The 25,425-nt window shown below is 36.2% G+C and overlaps 1 protein-coding gene across 5 annotated transcripts in view; it reads right to left on the bottom strand.

Moving 5' to 3' along the window:
- Positions 1–25,425, bottom strand: part of NELL2 (neural EGFL like 2) — a 428,916-nt gene that overhangs the window by 183,704 nt on the left and 219,787 nt on the right. For all 5 annotated transcript variants that reach the window (XM_064369806.1, XM_064369807.1, XM_064369805.1 and 2 more), the window contains exon 13: positions 17,639–17,767. In XM_064369806.1, the coding sequence (XP_064225876.1) occupies positions 17,639–17,767 (129 nt within the window). The remainder of the gene's footprint in view (positions 1–17,638; positions 17,768–25,425) is intronic.

The raw sequence follows: 25,425 nt of genomic DNA, 5'->3' as shown, positions 1-25,425 counted from the left end.
GTGGAATAATAATTGGCTCAAATAAGCCAGGTCTTTCTCCATCACATAATTCAAATATCTCCCTGTGCTCTCTGACATTCGTTTAACTCGTACCTACCTGCTTCCCCCAGTTTGCAGTTATTGTTGTCTCCAAAAAAAGTGTTCTTATTTCTATTCATTATACTAATAATGAAGTTAACATTTACTACAGTATCTGTTGCTTTGACAATGCCATTTCATTGTTTTCCCCACAGCCTCACGTTTTCACAACAGATCCCAAATGTAATCTCAGCACTATTTAATCAAAGTTAGATCCCACATGTAATCTCAGCAATATTTACTCAAAGTAGATTTATTTGGGCAATTCTTATGTATTTCTAGTTATAATGTTTTCCTGCCATTAACCAGGCCCAAGCTTCCACTTCCTATCTCAAAGCCTTTTTTTCCAGATGTCTTTGATGTACATGATAATCTTATTTTATATTGGAGTTGGTTCTTTTTGAAAGCTGATGGATAGAGGAAGATAATGTAAAAGGAATGCTAACCGTTGTGTTTCACTTCAAGCAAGCAATTGTTTTTTTTTTTTTTTTTTTTTTTTTTTTTTTTTTTTTATTGCATTTTAGGTTTTGGGGTGCATGTGAAAAACACGCAAGGTTGTTGCTTAGGTGCATACGTGGCAGTGTGATTTGCTGCCTTCCTCCCCTTCACCCATATCTGGCATTTCTCCCCATGCTATCCCTCCCCAATTCCCCACCCCCCCACGGTCCCCCCCACTCCCCCACAACAGACCCCCATGTATAGTGAAGCAAGCAATTGTTAATTGACTTCAGTATTTTCAAAAACTATAACCAGAACATGTGACTTGGATTTCTTAGAAGAAAAGATAAAGCTGGTATTTATAATTTAATCTCTATGCATACCTGACCTTAAACTTAATAAAGTTGCAAAAAGGCTTTTTGTATCAATTAGATTTTTAAAAGTTGTTAATCATGTGATGTCTTATATATCACTTCAGATGGATTTCTTTCCAGGGAGGCAATTTATTATTTTTAATAATTGCATTTCTCTAATGAAAAAAATCATAATAAATGGCTGTATCACATAAGATACCAGCAACTGATTTGTTTAAAATGAATTGCTTAATTCTAAGCAGACAATTTCTCTCTAACATTAATAAATAACTACATGTAATGTAATTATCAAGTATTTTAACTTGCTATTTATTTACAGAAAAATAACATAAATCCCCATAGTTACATTTAAAGACTTCTCATATAATTTTCAAAATGAGAACAAATTATACATACTCTATATTGAAGAACTGGTTAGAATATTATTCAGACTAGAAAAAAATTGGCATAAAGTAGTTTGGTTCTGGAAATAACTCATAACTTAGTTATGAAGTAGTTACAGATGTCATTATAATTGGCTTTAAATATCATTATACAGACTCTAAGAATCCTGTTGTCTCTAGTTTCTAGTAAATTAATTATATTTTCATTCCAAAAATAAAATCATATTACATGAATTAACTGATACACTGACAGTAATAAATACATGTGAAATATACAAGTTTAATGAGAAACATTTCCTGATTTATTTTTCTGGAAGATATTTTTAATCTTATTTAATCTCTGCTTCCCTAACAACCCCATGAGACAAATTCTCCCCGTTTTAATAGATGAGGAGACCGAGGCTCTGAGATGTTAAACGATTTGCACAAGTTCCCACAGTTAGTAAATAGCAGAGGTAAGAATTCAAGTCTTCTTGGGCAATGTTCTTTCCATACATCAGCACTGCTCTTGTTTGTAAAAGACAGACAGATTTTGATTTGATCTATACAAACCCTTCATGTTCATCTGTCTATTAAATCTCCAAATTTTGTCTGGCATGCATTTTTTAAAAATAATTATAGTTGGCTGCACATATAGATATGCAAAGTGTGTATTCACATACTAGAATGATTATGTACAAAGAATGTGCTTAAAATAAATTATTTGCGGTGGCTCAAGCCTGTAATCCCAGCACTTTGGGAGGCCGAGGCGGGTGGATCACGAGGTCAAGAGATCGAGACCATCCTGGTCAACATGGTGAAACCCCGTCTCTACTAATACAAAAAATTAGCTGGGCATGGTGGCGCGTGCCTGTAATCCCAGCTACTCAGGAGGCTGAGGCAGGAGAATTGCCTGAACCCGGGAGGCGGAGGTTGCGGTGAGCCGAGATCGCGCCATTGCACTCCAGCCTGGGTAACGAGCGAAACTCCGTCTCAAAAAAAAAATAAATAAATAAATAAAAAAATAAATTATTTGTTCTGATTTACTTTTCAGTATCCACACAACTGACTAGCAAAAGAGTAACAATTATAAATGCCTGTTTAACATTGGTGGGTGGTAAATGTTTCCATTATACTACAAAGAAATCCAAAGGTAAGCAATCTGTTAAAAATAGTGGGCCAAACAAAACACAAAGTCATACCAGACATTCAACAATGTTACAGGCTATGGATACAAATTTTCCTGGCTGCTAATAAATTGGAGGTCGCCCTTCAAGGTCTCCCCAATTACTTCTGAGTGCACTCTGGTGTTCCTATGAGTTCAGGAATAAATCAACAACATATATACTACCACTTTCCACTATCCTGCCCTTGGCCATCCTCTGGGCCTTTTCCATGTATTCTGAGTCTCTGCCAAAGCTAGTACATATTCCTATGTCCCTATTTTGTCCCTTCAAAAGGAGCTCCCATCCACAAAGCTATTGTAGAAAACTCTTTAGCTACTACCCAGCATCTTCAGACTTCAGAAGCATATTCAGAAAGACTCAAAAATGAAAAAAAGGCCAGGTGTGGTGACTTGCACCTGCAATCCCAGCACTTTGGGAGACCAAGGCGGGTGGATCGCCTGAGGTCAGGAGTTCGAGACCACTCTGGCCAACGTAGTAAAACCCTGTCTCTACTAAAAATACAAAAAATTAGCTGGCTGTGGTGGCATGTGCCTGGAATCCCAGCTACTCGGAAGGCTGGGGCAGGAGAAGCACTTGAACCTGGGAAGTGGAGGTTGCAGTGAGCCGAGATCACGCCATTGCACTCCAGCCTGGGCAACAAGAGCCAGACTTGGTGTGAGAAAAAAAAAAAAGAAAAGAAAAGAAAAAGAAAAAGAAAAAAAAGTTTTTATACCTAATTTTGTTTTGTTCTTTAGGCCATAGGTCCTCAGTGCCCTTGTTTCTGTACAAATATAAGAGTTTTTCCTCTTCCCTAACATCATATTATATCTCTCTCACCATAGAGTGTTGAAACCAATCCACAGGGCCAGGCAACCCTTATATCCCATACATAAGTCTCTTTTCACCCTTGGCATAAGCCCTGAAGAGAATCAAATAATGACAATAAATACTTGGAGGTAGGAGTCATATCCATATACAACCACGCTTCTTTTCTTTATTTAGTTTAAACCAATTATTCTCACCTGAGAACAATTTTGCTCTTCAGAGGAAATTTGGCAATGTCTGCAAACATTTTTGGTTATCATAACTAGGAATGTGGGCTGGCACAGGTGTGCTACTGGCATCTAGTGGGTAGAGACCAGAGATGCTGCTAAACATCCTACAATGCACAGAACAGCCTCAAACAACAAAGAATTATCTAGTACAAAATGTCAACAGTGTGAGGTTGAGAAACCCTGGTTAAAATAAAAAACACTCTGATACACAGGAATATATGACCAGGGATTGAATAATCCATCTTTCTAGGCAGGAGCATATAAACTAAAGACTCAAAAATAATTTTTGAAAATCCATCCTTAGAAAGACATCAATGTAAAACTAGCCTAAAAATACTCCTTCTCCAACTTTAATCTGCATAAGAATCACCGAGGAGGCTTGTAAAAATTTGAGACGCAACCTTGACCTACTCAAGGAGAATTAAGGTTGTGTCCAGTAATGTGCATTTTTCACAAGATCCTCAGGGGGTTTTGATGCAGCCTGAATCACATTCTAAGACACAATGTTAGAAAACCAAAGCTTATACTGATGAAAATAAACTGAGAACATAAACATTAAAATTCCTCTCCAGTTGAGCATATGGCTGAAAAGAATTGGATAGCTACCAAATTATTGATGATAAATTAATAAACTCTACACCCAAAACCTGCTCTCTTCAAATTTTGTATGCATAGGAATCATCTGGAGATCTTGTTAACATGCAGATTCTGATTCAGAAGGACTGAGATAAAGTATAAGATTCTGCATTTTTAACGAGCTCCTAGATGGTGGCCCATTGTTGCTGGTCCTTGGACCACATGTTGAGCACTGAGGTCTCGAAAAAAAAAAAACCTGCCAAAAGAGTATAAAAACAGAATTACTTCTTTTTAACAAAACACAAAACCATCAGTCACAATTCTCATTTCCATCTGCATCTGGGCAGAGGTTTTAGAATGTCACCTCCGCTAGAAAGTCAACTCCATGAGAGCAGGGATTCAGCAGGAGGGTTTTGCTGATAATTTTATTAGCAGATAGTATGTGCTTAACAAATACTATGAATAAATGGATATTGAATAAAGATTATCTATATTATATCTGATGATAGAAGCTAATCATAAATCAAATTCCCAAGAAGAACCTGTAGATCCACCTCAGAAAAAAAATGTGCTTGTTCTCAGTGCTATGTAACATACAGCTATATAGCTATATCACTAATTGATGATTTAAGTTATTTCTTCTCTATATAGCATCCAAAGCAATCATGATCTTTAATAGAGTTAATTATGGGTATTTTTTTAGGTAAGTCACTACCTTGAGGAGGGAAAAATCAGTGGACCACGAAAGTCACACAACTAAGGTATGTTGTTTCAAAACTAGAATACAGGCCTTGTTTTATTGCACTTCACTTCACTGCCTTTTACAGATAATGTGCTTTTTATGAACTCAAGGTTTGTGACAAGCCTACATTGATCAAGTCTGCCAGCACCATTTTTCCAACAGCAAGTGCTTGCTTTGTGTCTGCATGTCATGTTTTGGTAATTCTCCCAAAATTTCAAAATTTTCATTACTATTATGTCTGTAGGGGTTATCTGTGAATAATGATCTTGATTTTACTATTCTAATTCTCCTAGGGCACTATGAACAGTGCCCATCGATAATGGTGTCTGTTCTGATTACTCTACTGACTAGCCATTCCCATCTCACTCCCTTTCCTCAGGCCACCCTATTCCCTGGGACACAACAATATTTAAATTAGACCAATTAATACGTTTCCAAGTGAGAGGAGTTGCACATTTCTCATTGTAAATCAAAAGGGAGAAATTATGATGCTTAGTGAGGAAGGCATGTTGAAAGTCAAAACAGGCCAAAAGCTAGGCCTCTTGAGCCAGTTAGCCAAGTTGTAAATGCAAAGGAAGAAATATAAAAGTGTTACTGTACAGAACAAATGAATGATAGAAAGTGACATGGTCTTATTGATGACATGGAGAAAGTTTGAGTGGTCTGGATGGAAGATAAAATCAACCACAACACTCTCTTGAGCCAAAGCCTAATAAAGAAAAAGGCCTTAACTCTCCTCAATTCTATGGTAAGAGAGGTGAGGAAGCTGCAGAAGAAAAGTATAAAGTCAGCAGAGGTTGGTTCATTATGTTTAAGGAAAGAAGCCATCTCTATAGGAGAAACGTGGAAGATGAACCAGCAAGCTCTGATGTACAAACTGCAGCAAGTTATTCAGAAGATCTAGCTAAGACCATTGGCCAAGTTAGCTAAACTAAACAACAGATTTTTCAATCAAGACAAAATGGCCTTCTATTAGAAAAAAAATACCATATGGCACTTTTACATCTAGAGAGAGAAGTTAATGCCTGGCCTCATAGTTTCTAAGGAGAGGATGACTCTCTTATTAGGGGCTAGTGCAGTTCTGATAACTTTAAGTGGAAGCCACTGCTCATTGACCATTTCAAATATCCTAGGGCCCTTAAGAATTATGCTAAATCTACTCTGCCTGTGCTCTATAAATGTAACAGTAAAGCCCAGATGACAGCTGCACATCTGTTTTACCATGTTTTACTAAAGATTTAAAGCCCACTGTTCAGAAAAACAGATTCCTTTCAAATTATTGTGGCCCATTGACAATGTACCTAGTCAACCAAGAGCTCTGATGGCAGTACACTAGGAGATGAACGTTTTCATGGCTGCTAACACTACCTCCATTCTACAGCTCATGAATCAAGGAGTCATTTAGACTTTCTAGTCTTATTACTTAAGAAATGTATTTCTTAAGAATATAGCTGCCATAGATAATGATTCCTCTCATGAATCTGGGCAAAGTAAGTTGAAAACCTTCTGGAAAAGATTCACCATTCTAGATGACACTAAGAAAATTTGTGATTCATGGGAAGAGGTCAAGATAACAACACTAACAGGAGTTTGGAAGAAGTTGATTCCAGCTCTCATGGATGACTTTGAGTGGTTCAAGACTTCAGTAGAGGGAGTAACTGTAGATGTAGTGGAAATAGTAAGAGCACTAGAATTAGAAATGAAGCCTGAAGATGTGAATGAATTGCTGTGATGTCATGTTAAAATTTGAACAGATGAGAAATTGCTTCTTAGGGATAAGCAAAGAAAGTAGTTTTTTGAAATGAAATCTACTCCTGGTAAAGATGCTGTGAGCACTGTTGAAATGACAACAAAGAATTTCAAATATTACAAAAACTTAGTTGATAAAGCAGAGCCAGGGTTTAAGAGGATTGATTATAATTTTGAAAAAAGTACTCCTGTAGATAAGATGCTATCAAATAGCATTGCACGCTACAGAGAAATCTCTCATGAAAGGAAGAGTCAATCAATTGACAAACTTCACTGTTACCTTATTTTAAGAAATGTCCACAGCCATCCTAACTTTCAGCAACTATCTCCTTGATCAGTCAACAGCCATCAACATCAAGGCAACACCCTCCACCAGTAAAAAGATTATGACTCTCTGAAGGCTCAAATCATTGTTAGCATTTTTTACAAAAAAATATGTTTAAATTAAGATATGTACATTTTAAAGATATAATGATATTGCACACTTAAAAGACTAGACTGTAAATATAAGTTTTATATGCACTGGAAGACACAATAATCTATGTGACTTGCTTTATTGCAATATTAGCTTTATCGCAGTGGTCTGGAAACAAACCAGCAATATCTCCAAGGTATGCTTGTATATGGATAGCATTGATGTTTCTTCAATTTGCTTTGCATGAGAAATCATGTCTAAGAAGAAATTTAGAAAGGTTTCATCTTTATCAGGTTTGATTTATAAATTTCAAAATTCTTTCCTATCAAAGGAGAGCTTTGCTTAACATTTTTAAATGTCCTTTTCTCATATCTGAATATCTTAATGGTGTTCAAGTCTAGAAATGAATGGAAATTGTTTTGAGTCTGAGAAAGTTGAAGTATAGCAGAAAATGATGAATAAGTCCAGATGAATAGCTAATGCAAGTTCAAATTTAGCTAGGTCACTTAGAACTTCCCTAACAAAATTATCTAATTGAAGAAGGAATTATTCTCATGAAAAAATAAATCCATTAATTCCTCAGCATTGTAAATATGTTACACAGATGTTCCTCAAAGCCTACAAATACTTTAATGTTTCCATATATCATATCAATCCTGAAAGCTGTTTTATGTAGCAACTTTTTCACTTGATTGAATGGACAGATGATGCCATTAAAAGGTCAAGTCATGACATTTGGAAAGATCAGAAATGCTTTTGCTCTTCTCTGTCTCTCTTTCTCTCCTTCAAATTTTACCTGTGATGGTATGTGACAACTTGACTAGGCCAGGGGGTAACCAGACATTTGGTCAAACATTATTCTGAGTGTGTCTGTAAGGGTGTTTCTGGATGAAATTAACATTTGAATTTGTAGACTGAGTAAAGCAGATTGGCCTCCCATCCAATGTGGACAGGCCTCACACAATCAGTTGAAGACCTGAACAGAACAAAAAGACTGAGTAAGAGGGAAATTTTACCTGCCTGAGTCCTTGAATTATAACATTAGTCTTCTCCTATCTTTGGATTCGAACTTATATCATTAACTCTCCAAATCTCAGGCCTTTGGAGTCAGACTGAAACTATGTCACTGGCTCTCCTGAGTCTCCAGCTTACCCACACCAGATCTTGGGACTTGTCAACCTCCATAATCATGTGAGCCAATTCCTTATAATAATAAATCTCACATGTATATAATACACAACACACACACACAAACACACATCCTATTGGTTCCATTTTTCTGGAAAACTCTGACTAATACAGTATCCTTGGACATTTTTTTTATTTAAGTAATTCTACCATATCATACCACAGAGAGTGCATCATTAATGACAGTTTTGAAAGTTACAGTATCTGCTAGAGTTTCCTAATTAATCCCATAGGGCTCAGTTCTCTAGGTTATTTATCCTAGCTGTTAGCAAGCCTCCAATTAGATCCAGCAGGGACTTCTGTGCTGGGTTTGCAATCAGAGAATTGAGTTCACTCTATAGCTTTCCCTTTATATCTCTTGGAGCAACTTTGCAAGGCTATTGCTCATCTTACTCTTAAAGGAATCCTTTCGGATTTCCTCTATATCTCACAGTTAATGATACTCAACTATGGTTATATCAGGAATTCACCACTAAACAAGTTGAGAGGTAGTAAGTAGCTGAAAAAAAAAGAGAAGGAAGAAGGGAGAAGGGGAGGAAGGAAGGAAAGAAGGAAGGAAGGAAGGGAAGGAAGGAAGGAAGGAAAGGAGGGAGGGAGGGAGAAAGAAAGTGTGGGAGGAAAGGAGGTTGGTTACAAGGTTTCTCTAAAGGCAATGAACTGCTTTCTGGATGAAATACAGAATCAGAGCTAGACTCTGTCTCAAAAAAAAAGAAGCATCCAATTTTTAAAGCAGTCAACTGTGATTGAAAATGTCTTTCTAAAGAAAATTATTATGCTACTCTTTCATATAGAAAGAATCAGATTCAATATTTAATAAATAAATTAGTCTCGCCATAGTGGCTCATGCCTGTGATCCCAGCACTTTAGAAGGCTAGGTGGGATGGTCACTTGAGCCTAGGAGTTTGAGACCAGCCTGGGCAACAAAACAAGACCCTACCAAAAATAAAATAATTAGCCAGATGTGGTGACAAATGCCTGTAAGCCCCAGCTACTCAGGAGGCTGAGGTGAGAGGATCGTTTCAGCCCAGGAGTTTAAGGCTTTAGTGAGCCACAATCACACCACTGCACTCCAGCCTGTACAACAGAGTGAGACCCTGTCTCTAAAAAATTAATTAAAAGTGGTAGAGAGAAAAAGTCCACAGAATGTGAAGACAGATGACATGAATCTGAACCCTGAATTTACTGTTTGCTATCTGGGTAAATGATTTTGAAGAAGTCATTTGATATCCAAGTTGTTCAGTTTTCTAAACTACAAAATAGATTTTAATAAAGCTTTCATCATCATGGGACTGTTGGATGAAATAAGATCATATATATGACCAGCCTAGGCAACACAGTGAAACCATGTTTCTCCAAAAAAAATTTAAAAATAAAAAATGAAAATAAATTAGTCAGGCATGATGGTACATGCCTTCAGTCCCAGCTACTTGGGAAACTGAGGTGAGAGGATTGCTTAAGCCCAGGAGGTTGAGGCTGCAGTGAGCATGATTGCACCACTGCATTCCAGCCTAGGTAACAGAGTGAGACCCTGCCTCAAAACAAACAAAAACCCATGATATGTGGAAAGCATTTTAAATGCCTCCAAAGAACCATAGTTTTTCCTCACATTATTTTGTACATCGGCTACAATTCCCTGAAATACAGAACAAGAAAGAGTGTAGAAGAGGCATCACTAGCCAAAAGATAGCATTAAAAAGACAGGAATGAGGTGGGAGTAATCAATGTTTTTATTGACATAAACGATGAAATTTAAAAAAAAATAGATATTTGAACTAGATGTCTAAATATAATAACTTATTAGCTAACGTTTGGGGTTCCAACTCTGGCACATCACAGGTGCTTAGCAAACAAATGTTTACTAAGACTCTCATCTTCAGGTTCAACTGGTATTTATTATGCACCTTATACATACCAGATATTTCATGTTGAAGTGAGTTGCTTTGCAAATTTTAGGTAGAATTCAAATCTTAGGAAACAATTGAGTGTTATGTGAAAGCAACTGTGAAGATGGGAAAACTTCTAGTAGTCAGGGTGCTTTTAATGTGGATGTTATTTATCAGTAGACATATAATTTAAAAATTATATAAATATTGAATGTTACGAATGAACAAATTTCTTGTACTACTCAAAATAATTTTTAAAGCCCAATACGAATCAATTTAAAACAGAATCCCTTTTAAGCTACAAAAGTCAGTACCATGATTAGATTTTCTCATATATAATATAAACACAACTCAATAAACTCAGTGCTTGCCCTGAGTCATTTTTTAGTGATGAGTCAGCCTAATGGTGCCCATCAGTTCAGCATATCTAACCACTGCAAACCGTCAATAAACTAATCTTTCTTAAGCTCTACATTGCTTCTATTTTAGAAGTTTGTGAGAATTCAAAGAAAATAAAAAGGCTGTGATCACTAGGAACTTATAGTTGAAAGAAGTACACACATACATATATTAAAATCAGAATTAATAAATAACACATCTGAATTAATAAATAACATAGTACAATAAGTCCTCGCTTAACATACATAGGCTCTTGGAAACCGCAACTTTAAGTGAAATGGCATATAACAAATGTAACCAACTTTGACATAGGCTCATGGTAGTAAACAAGGATTAAGTTCCTTCAGCATATTTCTGGTCACAGAACATCACTAAACTTCTAACTAAAGACCAAAACACTTCTAATATTAAACATGGAAATAAATGTGAGCTACACATAACATTAAAGAACCATTAATAAAAACAATTAAGATAATTATTTACCCACTTATTCCAGTTCAGGGTTGGGGAATGGCTGATGCCTGTCTGGGCAGCCCAGGGGACAAGGCAGGAACTGGCCCTGGTCAGGTTATCATTCTATCACAGCACCACTAACACACACCCACAATCACTCACACTGAGGCCATTTAGACACGCCAATGAGTCTACTGTACACAGCTCTGGGGTGTGGAGGAAACTGTAGTACCTGGGGAAAATCCACACAGACGTGGGGAAAATGTGCAAACTCTACACCAGACAGTGGCCCCAGTCAGGAATATGTATATTTTTTCTCATCAACATTATAACAAAACAAGATTAAATGAAATAACATTATTTGAGGATGTGTTGTATACTCCAGCTGAAGAACTGGATATAAACCAATATAAAGTGCTAATTGCTCAGTCAGATAAAAAGAATTTGAGAAGGTAATTCTATGCACACAATAAATTCATGAAGAATTCTTCACAGAGTAGATAAAAATCAAGCAGAGGCTAGAAGAATAATTAAATTATGGATTGTTAGGCCAAAAAGCCAAAGGCATTTCTGTCAGATTGTATTAGTTTTCTAAGACTGCCATAATAAAGTACCACAAACTGGGTGTTTCGTGCAGCAGAAACTTATTGTCTCACAGTTCTGGAGGCTAGAAGTCCAAAATCAAGGTGTTGACAGGATGGTTCCTTCTGAAGGCCATAAAGTGCAACTTGTTTCATGATCCTCACCTAGCTGCTGGTGCTTTGCTGGTGATCTTTGGTTTTCCTTGGCTTATAGTCCCATCATCCTCATCTCTGTCTTCATGTTCACATGATAATTTTTCTATGTGTCTGTATCCAAATTTCTCCTTTTCATAATGAAAGCGATCATATTGGAGTAGGGTCTCACCATCCTCCATCATGATTTTATCTCATCTTAACATATTAAATCTGCAATATCCCTATTTCCAAATAAGGTAACTTTCTGAGATGCTCATGGTTCAAATGAGAATGTAAATTTGGGGTGTGAGGGTAACACAATTCAATTCATAACTCAGATGAATCATTATCAGCAAAAGAAATGATCATGATAGGTGACCTGCTTAGGGCTAATGGATGCTATGTGAGACCAGGTGACACACAGCTCTGGAAGCTGGGCAAAGAAGTTTGAGCTTGAGGTGATGAGCAAGAAGAAGGCACTGTGAACACTCAGGTAGAACAAATGATGTTTTATGAATGTTAATCTGGAGAGCGGGTCCTTGTTGGTTAGGAGTGGGAAGAGATAAAGGAGACAGAAGGTCTAAATAGAAAGTGACATGAAGTGAAAATGACACCTGGAGGCAGGAATAAGAATGAAAGAGATTGAATCTAAGAGAAATTAGGCTATCAATAAGAAATTAGGTACTTGGAGGTGGGATCAGGCTATACCAAACTATTTCCCATATTCTTGTTAATATGAAGAAATGTCTCACAAACTTACTTTAAAATTCATTAATAAGGCATCAATTATCAATTTTTATAATTATGTGTGATACGCAATTATATAAATGACTCACTTTTGCAGGACTATTCCTGTTCTTAGTATAATGTCAGAGGCTTGAATAGGAAAAATGCCAGAGGTTTTAAGAAGTTTGGAAATCACAAAAATCTTCTTCATTGTAATGCACTATTGGACTGACACAGCTGGCATCCCCAGCAACTATTATGCACTGAAAAAAGAAACTTAAAAATGACTCCTGAAGTCACCATCTAAAATAGAATGCCAAGATAAACCTAACATAATACTGAATAGTGGAATGTGAAGAAAGAAGATATAGTCTTTCAAAAGCTTCTTTCAAAAGCTCCCATAATTTTCAGTGTCAAGTGAAGACATGTAGCAAAAAACCAGTCTGAAAAACAGGACATCTAACATAATTTTTGACAACTTTTATATCTTATATGTACTGACAAAATACCAAATGAGAGGTAAAATATTTTAAAATGTATGAGAAATCTATAGGAGATGAGAGGATGGAGATGAATACATAATTTTTTAAAGAGAAATGTGATAACCATGCAATTTACAAAAAACTAATGTAGGCCAATATACTTCCAGACATTCTAGATCCTTTATGCAGAAAAGCTAGACAAGCCATGCCGTCATAAAATCCTAATATTATACTATGTTTATAAATATCTGAGGTGTTGCAAAACTCACTGAAGAACAAGAGGTTATCATCTGCCTGACTGAGATACTGGGGCAGGGAGAAAGGGTGAAGAAGTTAAATGAGAAAAAGCATGTGGGGCAGAAAAATGCCTTCTTTAGCTTCAGGTCCCTTAAACTACTTTCTTTCTTCTTCCCTTTGTACACAAATATCTAGAAGTTCTCTCCCTTCTTGAGATTCATTTCTTTTCCCTTAGACAATATTTAATGTACTCTAAACTGGCTTGTATCACCAACTTTGCACCTAAATCACTATTGCCGTCCTTAATGCAATCTGTGAGGTTCAATGCAAAGAACATCTTTCTGTCTTCATTCTTCTTGATCTCTCAGACACATCGCACTTTCTTCTTGAAACTCTTCTCTCTCGGCTTCTGTGACATCACCTTCTCTTCTCTTTCCTCCTATGTTTCAGCCATGACTTTGCTATTGTCATCACCAAATCATCTTTTCTATAAAATGCTCAAATGTTGCTCAAAACTCTCTAGGCAATCCCTTCTATTGCCTCAACTAACATTTATGTGCCAAAGAATTCCAAATTTTCTGTCTAACTTAAACTTCCTTTAATGCCAAATCGAAGCATATTCAAGTAGCTACTCAACTTAGATGTCCCATAGGCATTCCGAACTCATCATGATTTTCTTACTCAATCTGTTCCCTAAGTGAGCAGCACCAATGTTTAGGCCAGAAACCTAAGAATCAACCTCCAGACCTCTTTCCTCATCATCTACTGTCAACAATTAATCAAGACTGGCTGGTTTTACCCTGCATTGTTCTTAGATGCATCCACATCTCCACTTCCATTTTTAAGACAAGCCCTCACTGGCTTTCGCTCACTGGTTTCTCTGCATCCAGACTTATTCCCATTCATCCTACAGCTGGAGTGATATGTTTAAAATGCAAGTGTGGCGGTGGCTCAAGCCTGTAATCCCAGCACTTTGGGAGGCCAAGGCGGGTGGATCACGAGGTCAAGAGATCCAGACCATCCTGGTCAACATGGTGAAACCCCGTCTCTACTAATACAAAAAATTAGCTGGGCATGGTGGCGCGTGCCTGTAATCCCAGCTACTCAGGAGGCTGAGGCAGGAGAATTGCCTGAACCCAGGAGGCGGAGGTTGCAGTGAGCTGAGATCGCGCCGTTGCACTCCAGCCTGGGTAACAAGAGAGCGAACCTCCGTCTCAAAAAAAAAAAAAAAAATGCAAGTGTGATCGTGACACGTCTCGGCTTAAAATCTTTCATTAGCTGCCCCTTGTTCTTAACATGAAACCCTTATTCTTCAGTGTGACCTTCAAGATCCTGCTTCTCATCATCAGTTTCATTGGGCACCTCTCCTTTGCTCTCTGCTTCCAGCTACTGACCTTCCTTCAGTTCTTAAAAAGTCCTTCTTTCTACCTGAAGGCCCTTAGACATGCTGATTTACCCACGTAAGAGATTGTTTTCTTTTCCACTCTTCCTTCTATTATTTCCTTTTACTTACCCTTCATATTCCATAATAAAACTCTTCTTGTTTTCAACAAAATTTTCCCTAACCCCACAACCAGATCACATGCCCTATTAACCTATTTCTCTTTTAGGGTACTTGCCATATTTGCAATGAAATGTTCTTTGGTGTAAGGAAATGGCCTGTTAATTATCTTTCTTGCCTGAGAGAATACTAGTCATGTGTATCTAATTTACTGCTTTACCCTTATCTCTAACCTTGCACAAAGTAAGTATTCAACAAATATTTATCAAATGAATAAATGAACTCCAATAGTTACCAGTGTTATAATAACCATGATCAAGCAAACTGTAGTAAAAATCAAGTCTCAAAGTCATATCATTAAACGACCCCACAAATTTACTAAATAAAATTTTATGTTATTTACAAACAACTGCTTGCCTATTTTTGTGTATAATCACAAATGTAATTAAGTTCTTAAAGGATCAAATATGTAACATGTAAACTTGCATTAAAAATGTTTAAAAGGTGTTCCTTCTGAGAAGTCAAAACATTCTCAAAGTTAGCAACCATGCCAAAATCAAAAGGAAACCATATTTGATAAGAATTATTCAAATCCTGATTAATATTTTGTTATTGAAGTAAATAACAAAAGGAATATTAGAAGTCTTCATGTATTTAAAAATTCAAGATATTTTGAATTCGATATCAATATCGATAAATTTTTCCGTTTCTTATGTTTTAAATATTATATATTTAAATGAAAGATAGTATAAAGTTGTAAAACATTTGTCAGTGTATAGAGCATTCAAGATGAAAACAGCTGCCAATCTGTTCCACAGATTTTATCCAGAACACCTGCAGATAAAAACTGAGCGACTTAGTCTTTATGATTAGGCCAATTTTCAGTAAGTTGCATTGATAAATAATTTTTAAAAGTAAGGCAATCTAAATCTCTGGCCTCTTTCCTTAACTTCTTTCCCGTCTCAATAAATGGCGACAGCATCCATGTGTTGCTCAGATTCCAAACCTTGGCTCCTCTAGATCAATTCTCCAGTGCAATAAACTATCTGCAAGTATTTTGGCTTTACTTTCAAAACACACTACGAATATACCCCACTTCTCTTCACCATCTCTATAACTTTCCTTATCCAGGCCATCAACCTCTTTACTTGTACTACTGCAATAGCCTTCCAATTGGTCTCCAATTTCCACTTCTCCCTACCACACCCAACACCATAGTTCATCTATCACACTGCAGCCAGAACTATCCTTTTTAATACAAGCCTGAGCATATCACTCCTCTCCTTGAAGAAACTGAAATCCTTGCAAACTTTCCTACATTACCTGGCCCCTGCCTAATTCTCCAGTGTGATTTGTCTGCTCCATTACATTGTCCTTCATTTTGTTCCTAGCGCATTCTAAGCTCAATCCCACCTAGAGCCTTTCCACTTTTAATTCTTCTGGTTGAAATGTTTTGTCCAATATTATTACATGGCTGTTTCCTTTCTTATCATCCAGTCTCAGGTTAACCACTACTCTCCGTTCACTCCCTGCCCCAGAGGTTGAACACTCTATCTGAATAAATTCCCAGCCAATCTAGCACATTATCCTGTTTCATTTCTTCGTATTATTTTTTTACTACGCGAAACTGTCTCCTCTAGTTTTATGGCCCCCAACTAATTCTCTCTCTTACCCCAGAATGTAAAATTCCTGAGTACAGGAAATTCTTAGACTTGTTCGCCATTCACTCCACTTTATACCAAGCCTAGAAAAGTGTTCAGGACACCGTAGGTGTTCACTAAATATTTATTATATGATTGAATACACTTAGTAGCATCAAAAGCAGCTCAAAAATTTTTAAAAAGTAATAATCATATGAATAAAATTTAAAACAAAATATAACGATTCATATTATACACAAAAACAATATCAAAGGGGCTTGTTACATATTAGAGATCTCAAATATTATAATGAAAATACATTAATTTCCTAAGAAAATTTACCTCTATGTTATGTAAGGATAAAAATCATTAGGTAAAAATCCATTTTTATGTAAAGCCTTTTAAAACGAGGAATTTTAAATAAGTCTGCATTATGAACGGGGAAGGGAAGCCATATCTCTTTTATTCTGCAAAACTGGAATGATCCCTTTAGGACTGAATCAGTAGCATTTTAAGAAATATTTTGATCCAAAAGTCAATTTAAAAAATGAATACAGATTTTTTTAAGACAAAGAAGAAACTATTTAAAGCTAAGGGAAACAACAGAAGTTGGTTTCCCAAGAGCCAACAAATCATCCTGCAGCTAAACAGAAGCTGTGTGTTTATACCTGAGGTTTTCCATCTATGGCACACGCTTGACATATGGAGTGGGTAAGTCTAGAACCCTCCAAATGCCTAAACACCACCAAATCAGTGTTCTTATTCGTAGAAGCTACTAGCTAGTTACACAATTAACAGAAACGATTCAAACACATACCTTAGGGAAATCAGAAATTATCTCATGGACTTCTGCAGGAAGAGTCAAAGCCACAGCATTTGCAAATGCCAAGGGTCTACTCACTGTATGTGGACAGTTTCCATGAGAGAAAAACTACCTTGGATATTAGTTAAGATTTTTAAAAGGAACTAGAAAATGATTTACTCCACTGGAGCTACTTACTAAACACTACAGACCATGAATAAAACCCTTAGCTTACTTATAGTAGCAAACAAAAATAGCGGTAGGCACTTTATCTTCCTGTTAAGTGATTGCCTTTGTTACACAACACTGTCTGGAAAAATCTCACTACCATTCTAACTGCAAGCCACAGTAATCATGTCAATATGTGAGCTATCTGAATATCTAATTATGAAAAAAAAAAAGAAGGCAATTTCACAGTGGAAGAATTGTTCTAATTCAAGAAACCAGGCATATTAACTTATTAGTCTGACATATAGCAGATAGCTGAAAAACTTTAATTTGAAAGATAATAATTTTTAGCTGATTAATATGCTTCAAATTAAATTCACTGCTTTTAATGGGCCCATCAACTTGACAACCTGGGAAATTAATAAATTTTGCATGCAGTAATCCTAGAAAATTTATACAGCTGAGCTACACATCATTACAAGGATTACCTTCACAGTAGGCATTATCTTCTCGAAGAGCCCTGAAACCATCTCGACAGCTACAAACAGCCCTGTCATTCAGATTTCTGCAGACAGAATTCTCCATGCAGTTATGCCTTTCAGAACAAAAGTCATAACCTACAGAAAAAAAAAAGAAATGTATTAAGGTAAATGAAACTATGACAAAGCACATTTATTCTAGTTAATATTTTCTTTAATTTGGAAGCTATTTTTCCCTAAATGATTTTTTAATTAGTATCTTCATCAACATTTACAGAAGAATCACATGCTATGAGTACCAAAAAGTTTTTCTTTATGTTTAACTCAATTAATTTCTATTTCAAGTTAACTCTGTTTCTCCTTTGGTTTTTGACTTTCAAATGCTATCTAGTCCTCAGTATTCTAATTACAATCCTCCATATATCTGAAAAAAGAAATATTATAAGGGTCCAAAATGAAGATTTACAATATAGAAGATAACACAATGAGAAGGTAATCAGAGAACTATAGGTTCAGCATTATCAATACCTGTGGGTAAAACAAACCAGGTCAGATGAAATGTACCTATTGTATATTTAAGAAATTAGACAGATGGCTTAGCATCCAAAAAAAAAAAAACTTTCTAAATGTGTCAAAGATGAATATTACATCACTTTAACCTAATTTTCTCTAGAAATCTGCAAGGCAAAGTATGTTCACTCTAAAGAGGAAGAAAATTTTTAAGAATTATAGAGATTTCACAGATCTCAAGAGTCTTTATGAGAGAAAAGAAAAATGGAACATTTTATAAACAGTGAGAGCAATCGTGTAATTTCTCAAGATCTCTTCTTGTGGTCTGAATCTTTTGTTCAAAGATCATCTAAGATGCTGAAATGAAGTCTTCAAAACTGGAATCCATATTTAATGGAAATTGCATAATTATATATCATTCCACCAGTTTTAAATTGCTTGATGTATGTTATCTATCTAGTTTTGCATTTTCTAATGAATTACTATTTCAGCCCGTGTTTAAAAAAAAGAAAGAAGGTGGTCGGACATGGTGGCTCACATCTGTAACCCCAGCAGTTTGTGAGGCTGAGGCAGGTGGATCCCTTGAGGTTAGGAGTTGGAGAGCAGCCTGGGCAACATGGTAAAACCCTCTCTACTATAAATACAAAAATTAGCAAGCCTGTAATCCCAGCACTTTGGGAGGCCAAGGCGGGTGGATCATGAGGTCAAGAGATCCAGACCATCCTGGTCAACATGGTGAAACCCCATCTCTACTAATACAAAAAATTAGCTAGGCATGGTGGCGTGTGCCTGTAATCCCAGCTACTCAGGAGGCTGAGGCAGGAGAATTGCCTGAACCCAGGAGGCGGAGGTTGCGGTGAGCCGAGATCGCGCCGTTGCACCCCAGCCTGGGTAACAAGAGCGAAACTCCGTCTCAAAAAAAAAAAAAAAAAAAATTAGCTGGGCATGGTGGCAGATGCCTGTAATCACACCTAGTCAAGAGGCTGAGGCAGGAGAATTGCTTGAATCCAGGAGGTGGAAGTTGCTCACACCATTGCACTCCAGTCTGGGCAACAGAGTGAGGAAGAAAAGAAAAGAAAAAAGAAAAGAGAAGAAAACAAAAGGAAAGAAAAGGAAAAGAAGGAAGGAAAGCAGGGAGGGAGGGAGGGAGGGAGCGAGCAAGCGAGCAAGGGAGGGAGGGAAAGAAAAAAGAAAGAAGAAAAGAAGGGAAGAAGGAAAGAAAGAAGGAAGGAAGGAAAGAGAAGGAAGGAAGGAGAGAGAAAGAGAAGGAAAAAAAGAAGGAAGGAAGGAAAAAGAAGAGAGACTAAAAAACTAAAGAAAGAGAAGAAGGACTAAGAAAGTATATTTCATGTATCTTAGAATAATCTGATCTACCTATAGCCAAGAAAGACTTTTACTTGCAAAAATCATACAGATGGAAGTACTAAATTGGTTAATCTTATCTGTAATCAAACTGGTGTTCACTCTGATTGGTATCATTCCAGAGTTAAAACATATTTCCTATTAATGCAACTATGGTGTATGATAAAATATTATTAGTACAACTTAATAAGCCTGAAGAAGCATAATGTTCCAAAAATGTAAGAACGTCATTAAAAAAGAATGGAAAAGTAATCAAATGACTCAGTGATTTCTACAAAAATAAAATAAAATCAAACATAGGTTTGTTCAGTCCAGAAAAATATAGTCAATAACAATATTTAAAATACTTAGAGAGTTAGCTTCTTTTGACAAGAGTCTTCACAATATAAATTGTCATGATTAAGGCTGTACATTTTAAAGTAAAATTCTTAAGAAGAGCAAAAGTAAAAAATGCTTTCTCTTAGGGTCTTTTTAGTTCCTTCTTCTTTAAATAGCTAAATTGAGATAATATTTCTTCAAATGTATTCCACAGTCTTTTTATAATGCCTGAGGGAGAACAATTTCAGCTAAAAAGTTATCTTCCCTACCTATCCCAATAGCTCAACACATCATCAAACTAACTGAAAAGGCTTCAAAAACCACTTTATATTCATTATATATTAAAACAAAGTTACTAAAAAATAGCCTACTTCTTAAGATACACAGAGAATTAAGAAACAAAGCTCTAACACAGTGCTAAATTTCTGCATAATTTTACCTGTACTGTTTCAAACAACTTTTAGAGGGCTGTAACTAAGAATGGGTACTATTTCTGATACATCTTTTTCTCACAACTATCCTTCCATTTTTCACTTGGTTGAATTTTCTACGCTCCTATCTTTAAGACTCTGCCCAGTATTATCTATGCCATATGATATGCCACCTCTATTACCATCCATTTTCAGTTCTGTTTCAGTAATGTCGAGACTTCCCATCTCAGCATTAAACATCTTGCACACATACACTATGTAAAGTTTAATTGCTGCAAGAATTTTCTCACTGTAAGATAACAGCATGATCCAACTTTCACTATTTTTGGTAAAAGTTAGAAAGTGCTTTATTTTTTATCAGATGGGTTTTATTAAACACAAATACTTGAAAAATTAAAATTTCAGTCAACTGAATTCCAATTTACTATAAACAATGTCAGCTATTTTGATTCATTCTTCCAACAGATAAGTTGATTGAATCTACTGGTTATTCTGCAAAATGCTAGGATCAAAAAGCTAACAACAAATGGGTAAAAAATCCAGACTTGATTTAATGTGGGTTGCTTCTGATATATAGGGAATAGCTTTAAGGAAATCAGAGGATGGGTTGGCAACATAATCCTATTATCTTCATAGTTGCATTTCCATTCATGTGTGCTTGGCTTTTGGAGTTGGGAGGCCTGAGTTTACATCTGATCTCTGCCACTTACTTGCTGTGTAAATTACTAACTGTACATTAATTAACCTTTCAAAGCCTTCAGTTTTTCTCACTTGTAAAATCAGTATAATAACTACCTTGTAAAAATGTGAGCTTCAAATGAAATCATCTATGTAAAAGCATAATAGTATATTATTTGTTAATAACTAAAGCTATTAGAGTATTACTAATAATATGAAACAAATTATGTTGAGATCCATAAAAGAAAATTTAAATATTTGTTATAGACAGATGGATGAACTAATTATCTAATACAACCTAGCCTTTCTTTGATTTCCTTCTTTAGATTTTAACTTCAAGGGTATCATGTTCTCTAATCCCCTTTGTAAGCTTTACAAAGTTACATAAAGTTCTATGTTTTCTTAATCAAGTGTAGACCTTTTGGTAAAATATAAACATGCATTCCTATATAACTGGAAAAGTAGGAGGGGGTGGATACAAAAGGGTGTGTGTGTGTGTGTGTGTGTGTGTGTGTGTGTACTGTTTTATATATATATATAAAATGGTAATACATAATTGTCAGGAGAAAAAGAATACAATAATGTTGTGCTGAATATTTATAGGTTTTTCCTAAAGGCATCTATTTCTTGTTTTTGTGGAAAAAAGAATAACCTAGTTATACTTTGGAAGAATCACGCACCGCTACTTTCAGCCCAGATGCTTATAAGAAAATGCACTCTACTCCTCCCCAGGATGCAGCCACATCAGTCAATGTAGTCCGCTGGCCCAGATACGATAATTTCTTCAAGTCAGGGTATATTATCTACTTCAGGCTAATGAAGACCACTGAAACTCAACTCTGGGACTTTTATTCAGTTTATGAGAATATTGAGCTTTTCCTTCCATCTACTTGAATGGCATAATGATATGAGCATAAGAATGTAAGGGTATAGCTGAGAACACATAGAGCCTGAAAATAAAGCTACCTCAAAGGAGATAAACTGAGAGATATATCAAAACAAAGGGACGGGATTTGAGAGCTGAATCAAGCTACACCTGAAGCCAATTTACCCTCTGCTTATTGGGACCTGCACATTCCAGTTTTTTGCTGTGCCACTTGAATTGGGTGTTCTAGCACTTGTACATTAAAGAATACTAACTTAATTCTGGTGTTGGATTATCCTAGTGTTTCCCAAAGTGTAGCTTATATACATGGATGAACATTAAAAAATACAAATAGCAATGGATGTCTTTTAATGTGTATAAGAAATACACAAATCTAGCAAATAACCCTATTATTTCATGGCAACCACCGCTTAGGAATAAAACTAAATCTTTTAAAAATGAGTTGACTAAGAGTAGGTATTTAAAAATTAGCTATATCATGGTATTAGTATTAGCCAGAATCATGGTGATAAATAAATAATGTGGACTACAGGTTATCCAGAAATTTCCCAGGGAGAGGAGAACAACCGACACTAACTCAGTCTTCTGCATGTGGATGCCCCTGTTGCTTATAATTACGAGTTGAGATGAAGTAAATAACAAATTGAAGAGGGACATCTAGTGAATAAGGCTTAATGGTCTTGCAGGCAGACAAAGTGGTTGCCAAGGAGGAGAAGAAGAACCAGAAGGGCCGTGGCTATAAAGGTTATCCACATTATTTCTGAATCTAAGTCAGAATCCTCACTGGATCGCTTCGTCTCTGTCATGTGGTAATCTGTTACAAGCTTCCTTGAAAGGGATCTCTAATTTGAAAAAAGCAGAAACCTTTTCTGCTACATTTCTTCTGATCTGCTACTACAGAAGATGGCTAGCTACAGGGTATGTAGAACACTGTGATTTTGATTTAGCGTCTAGTGATTTGGAGCCTGACTTTGGTGTGCAGCTTAGTTTCTAACCACTGGCTGAGCCTCTAGTGAAAAGGTCAACACTTCAACTCATGCTCTGCCCTCAGAGAAGATTTACTAATTGTTGTCCAACAACTCACTCTTTCCGATGTGAACACACCATCTTTAGCACTACACAAATAGGTCTGGAAACAGGAGGCCAATTTTATTAAAATGAATTTGTCACAACATATCTTTAGAAGCTGACTAAAAATTTAAGCCTTGAAAATTTGACTTATTTTAGTTTGAAAGTTAGAAATGCTAGGAGAACATGTTTATTTTACATATTTGAAACCAGAAATTGATGCAATCTTTATTAAAAATGGTGCTAATTATTTCAAGAAGGGACAACTGTCCAATTTCAGTTTGAGGATTATCCAAGCCAGTGGTTCACAATCCCAGCTGTGAAAAATAATTTATCAGGGAGTTTCTAAAAATAGTAATGCCAAGGCCCCACCCATCTTATATCAGTTACATCAAAATCTCAGATGGAAGGGTATCAGTCATGATACAGTCTATCATTGTGTTTTTAAGTATGCTATGTAAACACATTAATTTTTTTAAACTGTAAATAATGTAAATATAACACAATTTTTGTATTAACCTTTTCCATTTATTAACTTGCTTTTCATAATATATTAGGACTCTTTTATAAAGAAATAGATGTGGTTAAGGTTTCTCTTGATATCTTAAAGGCCCTATTACAGCTTTTTACCCAAATCTTATCTTACCCAACTTTGACTAACTTCTATGCTATTCATTTCTGTAATTTCTGTGTAGCCCTTGGACACCTTTAATGTCTATTAAAAATAGCCATTAAAGGTGGTCACACTTTTTCAGTACTCCTATCTATGGTGAGGCCTATCTTCCCTTCTTTTGAATGTGGGCTGCCTGCGACTGCTTTGCCCAATTGTGTATGATAGAAGTGATGTGTTGCCAGTTCCAGACCTAGTCTTTGAAAGCCTGAGCCACCATTTAAGAAGTCTGATCACTACCCTGCTGGAGAGACCATGGGAGGAAGTCCTGAGATTATATAAAGAGAGAGGGAGCACCAGCTGTGTTCAGCCTTCTAACCATCCCTACCAAGGTGACCAATATATAGTGAGGCCATCTTGCACCTCCCAGCCAAGCCCAGCTTTCAGCCCTACAGCATTGAATGACCCCAGTTAACACCACGTGGAGCACAGGAATCATTTAGCCAAGCCCCGTCTGAATTCCTGACCCACGATACTATTGTGTTAATCACTGAGTTTTGGAGCAGCAATAGATAGTGTTTTTTGCAGCAACAGAGAACTACTAAAAGTGTAGTCCTGCTTGTCATCAGCATCAGCATCACCTAGTTTTTTTTTTTAGAAACTCAGATTCTTAGGCCTGACCCTAGACCTACTGAATAAAAATCTGCATTTTGACAATATCCCAAAATTAGTCATATGTATATTGAAGTTTAAGAAACACTGATATGGCCTACCCATGTTTGGATGCCAAAAACACTCTAGTAAGCTGCAAACTGGGAGGCCCAAATCCAAAGAGCATTCCTGATTCATAGAAAATTGCAACATGCTTTGTGTAAGGCACTGACTCAGGCACTGTGAGGGTGAAAGCTCTTATGGTCCTTATTATATGTCCATGTGATCATAGTTCCTTTTAGAAGTGTTTCAAATTTTTGCAGAGTTACGCTGGAGGCTCCTTGATGGGCAGACCATGTCTTAAACCATTTTCTGATTCCTAAAGAGCCTCACATAAACTGAGATTTAAAAACTCTCTATTGAGTGGATAGAAAAGTAACTTAAAAACTAAAAACAAAACCAAACTATACCACCCTGCTAAAAATGGGAGTGGGTGATCTAGGATCTATCAGATCCTATGTCCATTTTTGTTAGAGCAGGTTAAAAGAAAACAAAATAGTATACGTTTCATAACGTTTCTTTGTCTTACTTTTTCTATCTAAGCTTCATTTTGCATCAACATAAAGGTCATTATTCAAACAAGTACTAGTAGCTCATTTGGGGCAGTATGTCATACAGCACCAATTACATCAGTTATAAGTACCAACTACATTCCAGATATTATACTAGATATTAAGGATATAGAGATGAACATAAAGACTCAGCTCTGCCCACAAGATGCATTGTCTAATGCAAAAGATGGATACGCAAGCATATAATTCCAATATAATACAGGAAGATGCATATATTTCATGATTGTCAAGGATCTTAAAGAGGTCCATATAATCAATGTTTTAATTTAATATATGAATCTATAATAACATACCTAGTTTAAAAACCTTTAGTGATGGAAATTCATTGCCTTCTGGCAGTTAATTTCTTGAACTTATCTTGAACTAATAATCAAAGTCCCTCCTACTTATATTGAACTAATAATCGAAGTCCCTTCTAATTACTAGTTCTAGTCCTATCATATCAGAGGCAACACAGAACAAACAATGTATGTCTGATGGCCTCTCTCTTCTCAGTAGTCCAGAAAACTATGGGTGAGAATTGAGAGTAGAATCAAGAAGAGAGGGATCTGAAGTAATAATAAGGGAAAGTATTATAGGTAAGTTATAAAAAGAAGCTGAGGAGAAATGATAAACAAACAAAACTCACTTGCCAAGAACAGTAACTGCCA

Source organism: Aotus nancymaae, unplaced genomic scaffold (assembly GCF_030222135.1).
Source record: "Aotus nancymaae isolate 86718 unplaced genomic scaffold, 86718_ANA_hifiasm-v0.15.2.pri h1tg000092l, whole genome shotgun sequence".
Taxonomy (NCBI): Eukaryota; Metazoa; Chordata; class Mammalia; order Primates; family Aotidae; genus Aotus; species Aotus nancymaae.
This window is presented reverse-complemented; position numbering and strand designations above follow the sequence as displayed.